This window comes from Pleuronectes platessa, chromosome 15 (genome assembly GCF_947347685.1).
Source record: "Pleuronectes platessa chromosome 15, fPlePla1.1, whole genome shotgun sequence".
Lineage (NCBI taxonomy): Eukaryota > Metazoa > Chordata > Actinopteri > Pleuronectiformes > Pleuronectidae > Pleuronectes > Pleuronectes platessa.
The window spans coordinates 15,915,394-15,929,438 of NC_070640.1; the positions used below are offsets into that span (position 1 = coordinate 15,915,394).

The 14,045-nt window shown below is 42.3% G+C and overlaps 1 protein-coding gene across 1 annotated transcript in view; it reads left to right on the forward strand.

The window, feature by feature from the left end:
- The window catches only part of LOC128457031 (seizure protein 6 homolog), an 84,166-nt gene that overhangs the window by 40,957 nt on the left and 29,164 nt on the right, over positions 1–14,045 (forward strand). The window contains exons 2-3 of the mRNA XM_053441523.1: positions 5,958–6,641; positions 7,097–7,218. Coding sequence (XP_053297498.1) covers positions 5,958–6,641; positions 7,097–7,218 — 806 coding nt within the window. The remainder of the gene's footprint in view (positions 1–5,957; positions 6,642–7,096; positions 7,219–14,045) is intronic.

The window sequence follows — 14,045 nt, forward strand, 5'->3', positions numbered from 1 at the left end:
AAGAGGGGGCTACATATTTAATCTAGTTTTAAAACAGGGTTATACATTAGCAGCAAGGATGGTGTGTGACATGATTGCTGAAGGTGATGGAGCACATGGCCACAGTAGGCTCCTTTAGAACATACTGCGTCCCATTTCCTTCCTATGAGACCTGAGCATATCCTTAATGCGTTCTCCTGAATCTGCTCGTGGAGGAAACACTTAGTGAATTTCCCCGAGGACGATAGATGGTATTTTATTGTATTTGTGCCACTGCTCAGAACAGTGTCGTGTCATTTTAATTACCGCCTTTAATTTATGAATTAGCACTAATTACCCGGCTACGCTGTTGTGTGATGAAAGATGGTTACACACATAGAACCTCTCGAATGTGCAGCATGGTATATAACTTAAGCTCCACCGCTGTAAATCTAATTTTAACGTGCTGCAGAGTAACAAGCTACATTAGATTTCACATTAGCTTCCGTCTACTACACTTGCTGCAAGACATTTGCGACCACTACAACTTCAGCAGAATACACACAACTTTCACACACGTATGATCAGTTCGCGGTCTCATCCAGTGGGACTTGAGGACTTATAATGATAGGATGACACCTATTGTGTGAACCTGACAGAGCACATCAAGATCACTTTGTTTTGACAGTGCACTGGTTATGAAAGCATATTACAGCACATCCATACCTGACTGGAGTCCTTCAAGCACAATAGATTTAAATTGGCTGCCTGTAGGGTGTGATTTTCTAACTACGTCTGGGAACAGGTGAGAGCAGAGCCCGTCTGTGTTTACATGACATCGGGTTTTCGGGAAGAACGGTTGGGACTTTCTGAGCTTGACAGTTATTCAAGGGCGGACACAGAAATGTATTGTAAAGTTAAAGCCTTTTTATAGGAACAGTATACAAACTGATGGAGGTGATATATAAAATAAGCAATTTATTTATGACTGGCAAAACAGTCCAATCTGACATACTTGTGAACATATTTCCTTAAAAAAGCTTATTCTATATAGACATTTTACAAAGGTTTTTAAATGTGATTTACTCAAAACCTGAACAATGATAACCAAATTGTCTGTCTAACAGTCTGCCATGTTTAGAATCCAGTAGGGGGTTGCTTCAGTGGTGGTCAACCAGATTCCCCCGCTGGAGCCTCTGGCAAGAAACCATGTTTTATAAATATAGAGCAACATCATCTATTAACTCTCATATGCTCTGCAAATGTATCACTACTTGCTTGGAAGGCTCTGAAATTAAATTATATGGTTCTAAATGGTCTTATAAATTGTTCCCAGCTCAGATGCATTTCGAAGATGTCACGGAGTTTATGTTTGTAAAAATAGTCTCACACAATTAACACAAATGTCAAGCGATCAGTCACAGAAAGGATGTTCCATCGCATTTGCAACCAATGGCTGTGACTCATAAGAAACTGTTTGATTTTAATATTTCCTTTTGTGTTTATTGGTTTGCATTACACTTACATTTAATATCTTTCATAAATTTAAATTCGGTTTTCAGCTCCATTCTCTGAAACTACAACTGTTAACCTTCAATTAAGTTCCAGACATGACATGGCAGCAGTAGAACATGCTCATCTGTAATCACCACAGTGAGGTCTCCAACCTGTACACATTGATCCTGTATCGATCGCTGTATGAGAAACTCAGGTTTAAGCCAGTTCTCCACTCTCACTCGATATTCTGACTGAGGGGCAGCATGGATGTTGCAAAGACTGACCGACACACATGAAGATAAAAAGGGTGACAAAGATTAGAAATCATGAATAACTATCATCCAAGCAAAATGATAATTCCCAGTGGTACTGTGGTGTGTATATGTTTGAGATCCCTCTTTACTTTCCAGTCATGAGGAGTGGGGTGGCCTTATATTCTTAAATCATTTACACAGACCTCAGTTTACACTCTTCATTCTCTCTGGTAGTGAGATATGTCAAATATGCTTAGCTTGCCTTTATAGCGCAGCTTTGGCTGCTCTTGTTGTGACAGAATAAGGCTACAAGGAAATGTTTCTCCTCCATCTTAAAACATCAAAAGGTCTTTGAATTGCCTCTGTCGCCACGAAAGATAAATGTGCGGTTGTCGCGGCCTCAAGTAAAATGTAAAACCATGTGTCAATTCTGTCAGCCCGGGAGAGGCTTTGTAGCAAAATGGTTTACTCTTCCTCTGGAATAGGCTGATCAAACTTTTATTAGCACGCTGGATGTTGGTAGAACCACTCTCAGCAAAACTGTTACAATGGCTGGAAATTGCTTTCAAAGTTTTATGTGCAAAGCAGCTTCTCCTGTGGTATGGCTAATATTTCCCGTTTAAGAGCTAAATATATGCCTCCTGCTATAGTTTTCCCAGTTTTGAACCATTGCCCTAGCAATAAAAGCAACTGCACTTTTAATCAGTGCAGCCTAAATGAGCTGGTCACTCGTCAATCCCATCGGCTATTGACAAGGAATTAGCCTCTGGGGGCAACCACCATTATGTTTGGGCGTCCATTGTAGACAGTAGATATCCAGGTCAAGACTCTGACTTCTCTTCGCTGCACAATGTTTACAGTGCGACTAGTTTTTTTTTCATGAGTCAAATGTTTCTCCACAAAAATCACAAACGACTATGGACTCTGGACTTAGGAGTTTTAGGTCCAGACAATATTTTTCCTAATCTCTATTAACAGCTATCTGCAAATGAATGCAGTAACGGAAATCCTGGAGCTGTATAATCTTTTAGAGACTGCACAAGCTTTAAAATGTCATCATAAATAGTTGCGCACCATGAACCATCCACCAGAAATCGAACGGTACGTTTCGGACACTGTAGTTTTTCCTCAAAGACTTTCCAGTGCACAAATATATATAAGGCAAGGTCAAATATATTTGCCCTGAAATGTAGGTGAGAACTGCCTCAGCTACGACTCAACCGACCTTTAACATTGTACTAACCGACCCCTGCAGCCCATTTCAAATGAATCTCACATCTGTTTTGACCTCCATCCGAGGCCCACTCATCTGCATGGAGCGCAGCAGCTAATAGAAAACCCTCACCGTGATGATATCTCAGTCACTCGCTGCCTGTGTCAACAACATCCTTTCATCTACAAGCATGAAAAGTGCGCTGGCAGCCGCTCCGCCTCATTAAGACAAACCGTCACCCGGAATGCAAGCTAATTAAGGTGTCAAAGCAGACAGCATTGTTTCATGTAGACACGCTGTATGCACGTTGACGCATAAGAGGATTATATGAACTCCCTCAGTCTTTCCAGTGTTTATCTCAGACACCTTTTATGTCATACATCAGAACCTGTAGAATTATTTTTGATTAAATTGTCCATCTAGAAGCTGCAAGTTAACCATTGCAGTATCCAGCTGCTTTTTCGCCTGCCCCTGCTAAAGCATGAATGCATCTCTGCTGGGTTTATATGAATAGTCTTGATATCTATACAAAGGCATCACTGAAATGAAATGTCTGCAAAGGTGTAGGCATCAGTATAGATGTTACAGAGTCAGAGAGATTGAAGATGGAACATAACATAAATGAAAGATTTCAGACTGCCTAAAAACTAAATTATTAACGCCATTAAAAATCATGGAGCTGCTGCCTTAAACCTCTAGGAATCCATAGCACAACATCAGAATATTAGCTGTGGCCTGCACATCCTCTTCTAATAAGGTGAAGCAGAGCAAAGTTATTGAGGTTTTAGTGGAGATATGTACAGGCATCATCTCCTAATGGCCATCTTGGAGGTCTCTCACTATAAAACTAATTTTATTTTCACTTTTATGTCCCTATAAGCATTTATTCCGTCTAAATGCAACTGTACTAAAAAAAATTATGTCAAAACAGAGGGATGGTTATTGCATTAATGCCGTTATGAAAGCGAAGATTTATAGTCGCCCACTGTATTTTGAGTCGTCCGTCATCGTCATATTAGGACGAGTTCCATCAATATTTCATTATTATTTCGTTTGGCTGTACCTTCAAATATCTGCTGTATTTTTACCTCTTTCATAGCAAGGTAGAAAGAAACCCAGCCAGCACACAACAGCAAGTCAGCACGAGATCATTTCAAAACCTCACAAAATCCCCAACAGTTTAACAAATGAGGCATAAAATCTAACTGGCAACCAGCTGGACAACATTCTATCATTTCAGAATCAAAGCCACCGAGGACACATGAAGAGGTTCTTCTTCGCTGACCTTTCGCATTGTTTGGAAAATTGTACACAAAAATAAACTCATAGAATTTTTCCCAAACAACTGATGTGAAAGGAAAGACAGCAGATAATGGGCTGAATATGGTAGAAAACTCTGAAACCGATATCGGGTTGTCCGTTTAGAGCTGTAAAAAAAATATGCTGATGTTTGCGATGGCATAGATTCGAGTTCACAGTGAATATTATATGAGGGGGTACTGTACCTCCAGTCATATTTATCTAGTCACTTTCTAGTTGGGGAATCCTCTGCTACTTCCTATTTCCCCTCCTCATTTAAAGGGATGACAGTCTCCTTTAACGTACAACCCTGGAGGCTGATAAGACACATGTCAGACAGGTGTAACAAACATGTGCAGCTTGAATCTTTACAGTCTGTGTTGCTTAACTCCCACTGACGGTATTACTGTATTATTCATTTACTGCTTAATCAACCAGTAAATGCATCTTTCTGAGGGAGACTTTCTCTGACTTATGCACTTATATATCACTTATCTATATGATATAAACTGTTTGACAATTGTTATGAGTGTAAAAAAATAAAATAATTGTGCATACATTCCTTTGTGCAATTTCAATTCAGCCACATTACCTGTGCAGTGCATGGAAACTTCTGGTCAAACATAATCTCTTTTCATACACACACATTTCTACTTTTCGGCTGTAGTTCATTTAAGTTGAGTCATTACACTGGTGCAATTATCTCCCTTATCTGCATGTGTAGATGTTTTGCAGTTTATATGGACAGTTATCTGGTGCGCATGTGAAAGATGTTAAGTAACAATTCACTGGTTGATTTCCTCTCCTGTGGATTGTTTTTAACAATGCCTGTGTTTGAACAAGGTGTTTGTCTTAGTGAGGTGGGAAAAAAAACAAGAGGGAGTAAGAATAGCAGCCTATAGAGGGAGACCTTGGGAAAAAAATGGGCCTTTCATCCTTTAAGTAACCAGACTATTTCTCAGTGTTTCTGGGCTCTGAGATTTCACTGCCTGCGGGTTGTGATTGTGGAATTCATCTTTGATAATAACCAGGCTCTTTGCGAGCTGCTTCTGACACTGTCAGTAGAAATCTGCAGGACCTCTACGAGAATGTCCTTTATGGCAGTTCAATGGAATGTGCAGTATAGGGTGTCAAGTACTAAAGGGAAACTATATATCATGATTTGAATACTTAAGAGACATAGTAGTATATAAATATACATGTACCAGTATGCCAACTCAGTAGACAGTAGTTTAGTTTCATAAAAGCTTCTATAAAATATATTATGGGGCGGTGTGGCCTAGGGGGTAGAGTGGTCGTACTCCAACAAGAAGGTTGCCGGTTCAAACCCCCCTCTTCCCCATCTGCATGCTGAAGTGTCCTTGTCGAGATACTGAACCCCTAAATGGCCCCTCATAAATGTTGAGTGTACTAATTGTAAGTCGCTTTGGACAAAAGCGTCAGCCAAATGACATGTAATGTAATGTAAATGATAAAGGCTTATACTGAGCCCAAAGCTACACACATACATACATGTATTAAGAGCTGATTAAAAGGGCAACAAGATAAATGTGGAAGAATAACACAGGAGGACTGTCACTCAGCTCATTAGGTAGAGATTTAGTGGATTATAGTTTGATCTTTCTATAAATAAACTCACACACTGCTCCTGTGTACCGTATGTTGCTTTTGCAGTTCACTGGACTGTTGTATTTTGCAAAACACAACCGAACTATCTTTATTCCTTTTTCTCTCAGGGCCAAATGAAAGAAGCGATGTCAATACGAGAACTCCAGACAGTGACGTCTTCACACAATCACCAACACAGGACACAGAGGATGAAGTCCACTTGGATACCACCGCCTCACCCATGAACATCCCCAACCACCGGCCCGTCCTCAAGGGGATGCTGTTTCACGAGCACCTGCTTACGAGGGACTTCCAGGGGGACCAGCATTTCTTCATGAGGGACGGCTCTGTGGCTGGGTACCCCACCATGCCAGGCTCCATGGCCGCCTTGGACGCGGGAGACGCTGCCACGCAAGTGGTGCCCCACGAGGACGCCCCTGCCTTCTCGGACATCGCCAGCACTGCCACTCAGGCCGCCACGTCCTCACTGACCACGTTCACTCCCACGCCGCCAAGGCCGCCCCTGTCTCTCCCTAAGGAGAAGCCCAGCGGGGTCAACATGGCACAGCCGACGACAGACTACCTCACCACTCAAGTGACACCGAGTAATAGAGGTTCAGGCGGCGAAAACTACCCCGTTGTTGCACCCTTTCCAACAAAGATGGAGAAAGATGAAGCGAGGGAGACACCGCTAAAACACAAAAGCAGCTCTGATCGTCCTCTAACCAAGATAACTGAGGTGACCCGGGTAGAGGCTACCACCACGATGTCCACAACCATCATCACAACCACCACCATCACACAAACATCAGGTAGGCACACGCTCACGTTCTCTCTGACTTTCAAACGTTCCGGTGACTTTAAAACAGCAGCAATGAAATAACTTTTTCCGTCATTGTAAATTCTAAACCTAGAGTGCCTTCCCCCCTTAGATTTAACACATCCTTTCCAGAGGACAGGGAAATTAACTATCAGGTAATCAGCATCACTGCTGTTCATTTTACAAGCGGCGCGCAGCCGTTCTTCTCTCCACCGAGGGATAACAGAGCTGCTCATGTGTCAGAAACAATCAGATTTTCCCTGATGTGTCCCGCCCGTCCTTCCCACTGCCCGCGGAGGGCTGCAGGCCCAGATGAGCAGTGTCGCAGAGGAAATCTGCAGGCGTAGTTAGAGGGTTACAGGGCCACGGAGACCCAGGTGAGCCGTCACACTGATCAGTGGTCCGTGGAAAAAAAGGAATCACTCGTCTTCTTTACTGTCTCCACAGAGCCGTGCAGTCTGAATTTCACTGAACCTGAGGGGAACATCGAAATCCTGCAGCAGCTTGACTCTCGAGTGGAGTGCAACTACTTGATCACCGTTTACCTGGGATACGGCATCGAGGTCCAGGTCAGTGCTAATGGATAACTAGAGTTGTACCCTATTGTTATATTGTTATGACGGGTGGGGTACACACTGGACAGGTCGTCAGTGTATCGGGGGGTCAACATGCAGAGAAACAACCATTCATGCTCACAGTAACACCTACAGTCAATTTAAATCTCCAATCCTAATTGGCTCTCGTCTGATGCAACATTAGCATATGGGTTGATATTTTGGGGCTTTTGGTGTAGACAGAGGATATCAGGGCCAAGACTCCATCTTATGTTCGTCAAACACTGTTGACAGTCGGACATGACAAAAGTTTGACGTTTCTCTACAAAAAACACAAACAGGGATTGTGTCTGAAGGTGACTGAACCCATACGACATTTTGGCTAGTCTCTATTAACAGCTATCTGCCCATGAATACGGATAATTTAAAAAGCGGATGGCCGATGCATTCCAGTCAGTGTGTTCCGCCTCTTTTAATCTCACTGTTTACCTGCAGGCAACTTAAGCCTGCTCAAACATAATTGGTCACAGTAGAAACAAAAACCTGAAGGCATCCGGCCCAACGAGACCCGAGCCAAACCAAGTTCCAACAGGGAAGAATCCTTCTGTGAGGTTGACAGTGCTAACCACTGCACCACGTGCTTTCAAATCCTATCACAACTCTTTTATGAGGTGATTATTTTTAACCACCGTTACCACAAGCAGACACAAGTTGTAAATCCAACATTGACATTTTATCACTTTTTAATCTGTTAGGGCCGACACCCAGGTACCTATTTGCAAATCTTGTGTTTTCAGGGCAAAATAAACCCATTTGGGATTGTGTTTCTGACCGTGCAATGAATAAAAGTCCACCATTTATTCTCCTTTCAGCACCACTAGTTTCAGTGGCAAGTCGCTAAGTTTGTTGTTTGATGGTGAGCAGGCGGAATAGAGAAGCCTATTAGAGCTTTTTTCACTGGAGACAGCTGCCTTTATTTGGAAATGGCACGAATGAAAGCATTGAGACGGAAATACAACGCTCAAGTTTTGGGCCATAAAACTAAAACAATTAGCGGAAAGATGCTATAAAGCTCAACAGAGCTGAGAGAAAGAATCGGGCAACAGTTTGTGGACTTTTTACTACATGAGCAAAACTACTTGTAATCAATTGTTAATTTAAAAAATAACGACGATGACCATTTCACCATGAACTGTGCTGCCCCTTTCTTTAAGAGGCACTAACGTAAAAAGTATAAAAAAGATTTAATTCCACCGCAGAGGAGCACTGACGTGTTTTGGTTCAGTCTTGGCTGTGACGGTGTTTGCTGTTGTGGTATGGGTTTATGGAGATAGACAGACAGCAAATTGATGGGTTGAGGGGGCGGATGGGGCCTCAAGTGACAGGGACGGTCTCAGGTTTAATGTTTACTTGTTCGTAAAAGGTTATAAAAATTAACTGGCAGCGTGCTATGTGTGGGTGTGTGTGTGTGCGAGTGTTCTCTGGCATTTACAATTCTTCAAACGCCTCATTTACCACTGGAGACTTTCAAATGTGTGAGCTTTGTCTTGCCGCCTCTGGAGGGCCAAGATAAGTCTTGACAGAGTATATGTTGGAAAGTGGGTTTTTTCCCCCTGAAAGCTTCCTCTGGGTAACTTAAGTAAATCTTGAACCACTTATAAGCACAGGCACACTCACTCACCTGCACTCATACATGCACACACACACAAACATTTCATCACTTATGATTGTCGGCGCTAAACTTTCACATCTTCCGCATATATGGCACTGAAACGTCTCTCCTGAGACATTAAAAAACTGCGGCGCTATAAAGGGAGAACATTTAGACATATAATCCTTACACGTCCACCAGGGCCGATAAAGAAAACAGGAGGAAAACATGTGCTTCAGCGCCACAACGTGAACAGATGGGACCACTGTCTCTCTCCCTCCTACTGCTAAACTGATAATGATCTGATGGCAAACTATACAGACAACTTCTTGGCACAGCTCAAGAGAACGGGGGAGCCGCAGTCTCTCTCTCTCTCTCTCTCTCTCTCTCTCGCTCTCTCTCTTTCCAGCGAAGACGTAAACTGACTGTCGATAGAAAGATAAAATTGAAGTCAAGCATTTGTCATAGCTTCTCGTCAGCAGCATGTGAAGCTCCTCTGCCTGGAGGCTATCCAGGTCTCAAGGTTTTAAAGGGATGATGAGATCACAAGAGTAGGCTTGTGGAGCTGTGGAAAATGTTATGCGAGCAGCGCAGATTTCTCTTTTTTCCTCATTTTCTACATGTTCTTAGGTTCGGAGGATATTTAGTTCTCTGCAATTTAAAATGTATAACCTCGTCCCGCACCTGTGTTCTTGAAATAAGCAGGAAGAGGTGGATACACATTTTGCTGTTGTGCAATGGGATTTACTTGTTTGATTTGACTTATCTTACAACATGTCGACACACACACACACACACACACACACATTCACCCACACACGTATGCAGACACCTGGAATTCTAATCTGAGAGTTGGAGAAATGCACCTGGATTTGTAACACCTATCTGGGATTCCCTTAGGAATCCTGAAATATATAGAGAATGCTGCTGAAATGCATCAATGCTCCCCAGCAGGAATTGAACCAGGGAGGGACATCATGCTTAACATTACATCATGTACCTAGTGGCCTCCAGCTGGTGCAACAATCAGACAGGTTCAAAGGTTAAGACTGTTAGAAGTAATAACAAGCTTACATAGGAAACGACTGCATCCCTGATGTCACATAACATCACAATGGCCTACATTTGCATATTGCACGGCTAAGCAGCTCTCGTCTGATATGCCCCTTACAAAGTCAGGCCAAGCGAGAGAGGACGCCAACATTACCACCATGCGCTGGGAGCGGTTAACCAATGACAACAGAGTGGGCCAGCCGACCAATCAGGGAGAACTGGACTTTATACGGAACATTGGAGCACGTAAACCTTTTAATAACTCACAATGAAATTATGAGTCTGAATATAAGCACACATGTCTCCTTTAAGGTGATCTATGAGACCAGGTAACAATATCAAATGCTGTTCAATAGAAAATTGGCAATGTGCATTTTCTGTGGAGCTTATTTTGTCAAACGTTTAAGACAAATACTCTGTCCTGTCAGTATGAGTCCTACTTCGTCATGTTTTATTTGTCCATTTTACCACGATTATCCTTTAAATCAGAGCGAAAGAGATGAATGACTAAATTGACTGCCTCCATTTTCCTGGTGAGCACATTTGTCATCCTTGCACAAACCCTTCTGTCTATTTCCCGTCAGATTATGGACAGTTTGTTGATTTGTGACCATTTATATTTCTCCCCACCCTTGTTACTCTGCGTCTGTTCCACGCAGGAACGTATGTCTTCAGTATTCACTTTGATCAGCCAGGGCTTTGAAACCATAGACAGTGCTGAACATCACCATGAGGAAAGATGCTTGTGTTCTGCACTTCAGAGCAGTGGAGCTGTAGGAGGGACAGTATGGTCGAGGTGCGTGTTCCTGTTCTGGCAGCCGGCTGCCGTTATGGAAGGGAGTCATCATTACAGCAGACAGACCAGCAGCTTGCAAGGTTGAAGGAGGGAAATTGGGTTAGAGGAAAAACTCTGAAGGACAGATGCGGCGACTTTTTGATAAATATTTATGTCCTAGTACGTAGCTAGAGTTCAGTAAATAAACATAGTAGGCCGACAGTGTCCGTCAGAGACTCTTCTGATTTGACTGGGAAGAAATAAACAAGATCAGGGCTTTTTTTCCTGTGTTTAGTCAATACTGCTTTTAGCAGTCTGGCAGTTTGCAGGAGAGGGAGGATGAAAAATGTATCAGGAGAATTTACTGCCCTCATCCTGACGGTTCAACCCCCCCGCCACAGCTAAGAGCGCATAATGCATTGCCCCTTCCGATGACTCCGTTTGCATTATGATTAATTTCCATAATAATTGCACAAATATTAGGAGGCTGATGTCACAGCAACTGTCAGCACCGACATAAACCAATAGTGTAATAAAAACTGAAAAAATAAAAGTAGCCAAATATGCGAAGCAGGTGAATGAAATTTAAACACGTACAGTGCGAGCAATCAGTTATGAGGAGAGATGTGAAGTATTGATTTTTCGGTGACATTCCCGGTTATAATATTAAGGTTAAGAAATGATGAATAGCTTTAAAGTCAGAGTGGGCTACTGTATTGCAAGAGAAAAGCTTTTTCGCAGGGTTCAGTTCACTCACTTTTCATGTCCTTGAAACTGCAGCTATATAATGAACCAATATTAGCATTCACTCATCGGTTTGGCTGTGATGTATTATCATTATTATTAACATTGCTATTAGCAGACATAGAAGTTCTAAAACCTGTTTGTGAGCATATCAAAAGAATTTGTCATTCAATTTTATATTATTGAATTATAATGGCAGAGATATTTTCTAATGGTTTAGCTTTAAAGGGATGTAAATATTGAACATGTGAGTGTGTATTGAGTCAGCCTAACACTGCACTGTATAATTACAAGAGCAAATTAGATCTCTTGCCAGTGAATTGTCGATATCCTAAGCACATCTTATTTCTGCCCTCATCTCCTCCTCCGCTTTGCCACAGATTTAAGTCGAGGACAGACGGACGTTTTCCAGAAGTGGTCTTTGGCATTAAAGTGCTTAAAACCTTTTCTTTTTTCTTTTTTTTCATTCGATCAAATAAATCCTGTGGGTTGGCCGGCTATCAGCTCTTTGCAGACCATCTGTCCCACTCTGATTTTTCTCCGTCTCCTTTGCTCAATGATCTACCTGCCTGGGCCTCGAGGAGTTAGTGCGCTCTGAGGGCTTTGCCCGGGTTGTCCCCGGCTCCGTTTCATGGAGGCTCCAACCTGCACCTTTGCTAAAGGAGAAATGTATTGTGGGACGACGACTGAGAGTGGTTGATACATTTCAGGGGTTAGGAGCCCAGACGTGGCCAATTTCTTTCGCTGCCACGAAGACTTATTGGGGAAGTGGTTCTTTTTTTCTGACAGGTTTAAAGCAGCATCATTCAGGAGGATGGCCAGGGAGAATATTGAGGTCAATACTCTGTCCATCCCTCTTCAAACTCTTTCACCCTCTCCTTTTCTCTACCATTTGATCTTTTTTCTTATTTAATCTTGGTCCTCTATGCTGTGGTTATCAATGTCCAGTCTTGCCGTGAACCTGGTAATAAAGGAAGACACAGGCATACATTTACATTTAGCCTTACTTGGTAAAAGAAGGCCTTCTCAAAGTTGAATTGCACTCAGTAGAACATATACTTCCGCCAAGGCCCAATAAAGTGCCCTTAAATTTAATTCAAATTGCACACACCTATAGAAATCAATATCCTTAATATGCCTGATATTCTTCATAGGTCCATGAATTATTACCAGGGAAATAAGTGAAACTCTCAATTTAAAATCCTTACATTTTTGTTCAGAGATCGTGATTGTATCAACTCTGCCACAGATAATCCTGGCGTCTTGTTTTATTTTCTAACAGCTGGAATGTAGTTGACTTTATTTAGTTATTGATGTAACTGCTCACATGTATAGGTGACAAAGTATTATTCAAGTAGTTCCCGTGTCCAGCCAGACGCACGTGCTCAATGTTCGAGTATTTAAGTGATATGCTTTTTCAGGCGTTAGTATGGACGGGTAATGAAAGTGAGACAGAGCCACAAAGCGTGGAGACGCGTGGACAGATATTAATGTTTGAAAAAAACTCTTTTAAATGAAATAGTAGAATGGATAAAGCCTCGATTGGTTCTTCTGACCCATACCGTTTACGTCGTAATCAGCTTTTGCGTAATCCTGCTTACGCACAAAAAGACAACTAACAAGCAACAAACAAAAACGAAGGTGAAAACATAACCTCCTTCATAGAAGTACAGTAATTAGCACATCTGATTTTGCTTCTTTTAAGAAAACAGGTGATGGTGAAATGTTGACATTGCACCAGAGATGGTTGATTACAATATTAGAAGTAGCCCTTTAGAGTTTCACAGTAAATGTAGAATTATACATTGGGAGGAAAAGAACACAACTTTCCTCCATTAATTAAATCTTATGAATATCAAACAAAGGCTTTGAGTCTCATGGGGGGGGGGGGGGGGAATTATAGCTTCCAAGTTCTTCATCCTCAAATGACTGAATATTGCTTCAGACAATTCCAAACAAACCAAAATAAAACTTCAACAAGGAATGAGCCCAAGGCTGCGTGCGGTAATGAGTTTATACCTAAAATGAGGATAAAGCGCCGCTGGCCCTTTAAGGATTGAGACGTTACAGAGTTTGCCATGTGTTTAAAGCTAACCCCCAACTAGGGGGGTTAACGATTGCTATTTGATGCTGCTTCTTCAACCATGCTCCCCTGACTCCAATCAATAGTCATGTTAATAAGCTGCAACAATACCTGACACACAGCCTCCTCTCTCTGCTGCTTGAATTGTCGTATTGATCCCCGCGCTCTCATTTTCATTTCAGTATTCCTTCCCCCAAAAAAAGCAAAGCGCTGACGGCATTGACCGCGGCTGAGCGTGGCTGAGGAAGGGAATTTAATTTGTTGTGTTGGTGTTCAGTGACTGCCAGTGCTCTCATTAGATTGAAAGAAGGTTTCACCGAAAAGCAAGTCTTGATTCCTTTGTTTAAAAAATAAATAAATGCAGCGGTGCCAGTGATCTTTCCTCCGTACATCTGACATATGGAAAGTGGCATTTTAAAAAGGTAATGCACATGTTTTGGCGATTATGCGACGCGGCTCCCCCGGCTGCACGAATTGCGCCATACGTCGCAGAGATGTTGCCGGGGCTGTCTGAGTAATGGGGACCAGGACAGGTT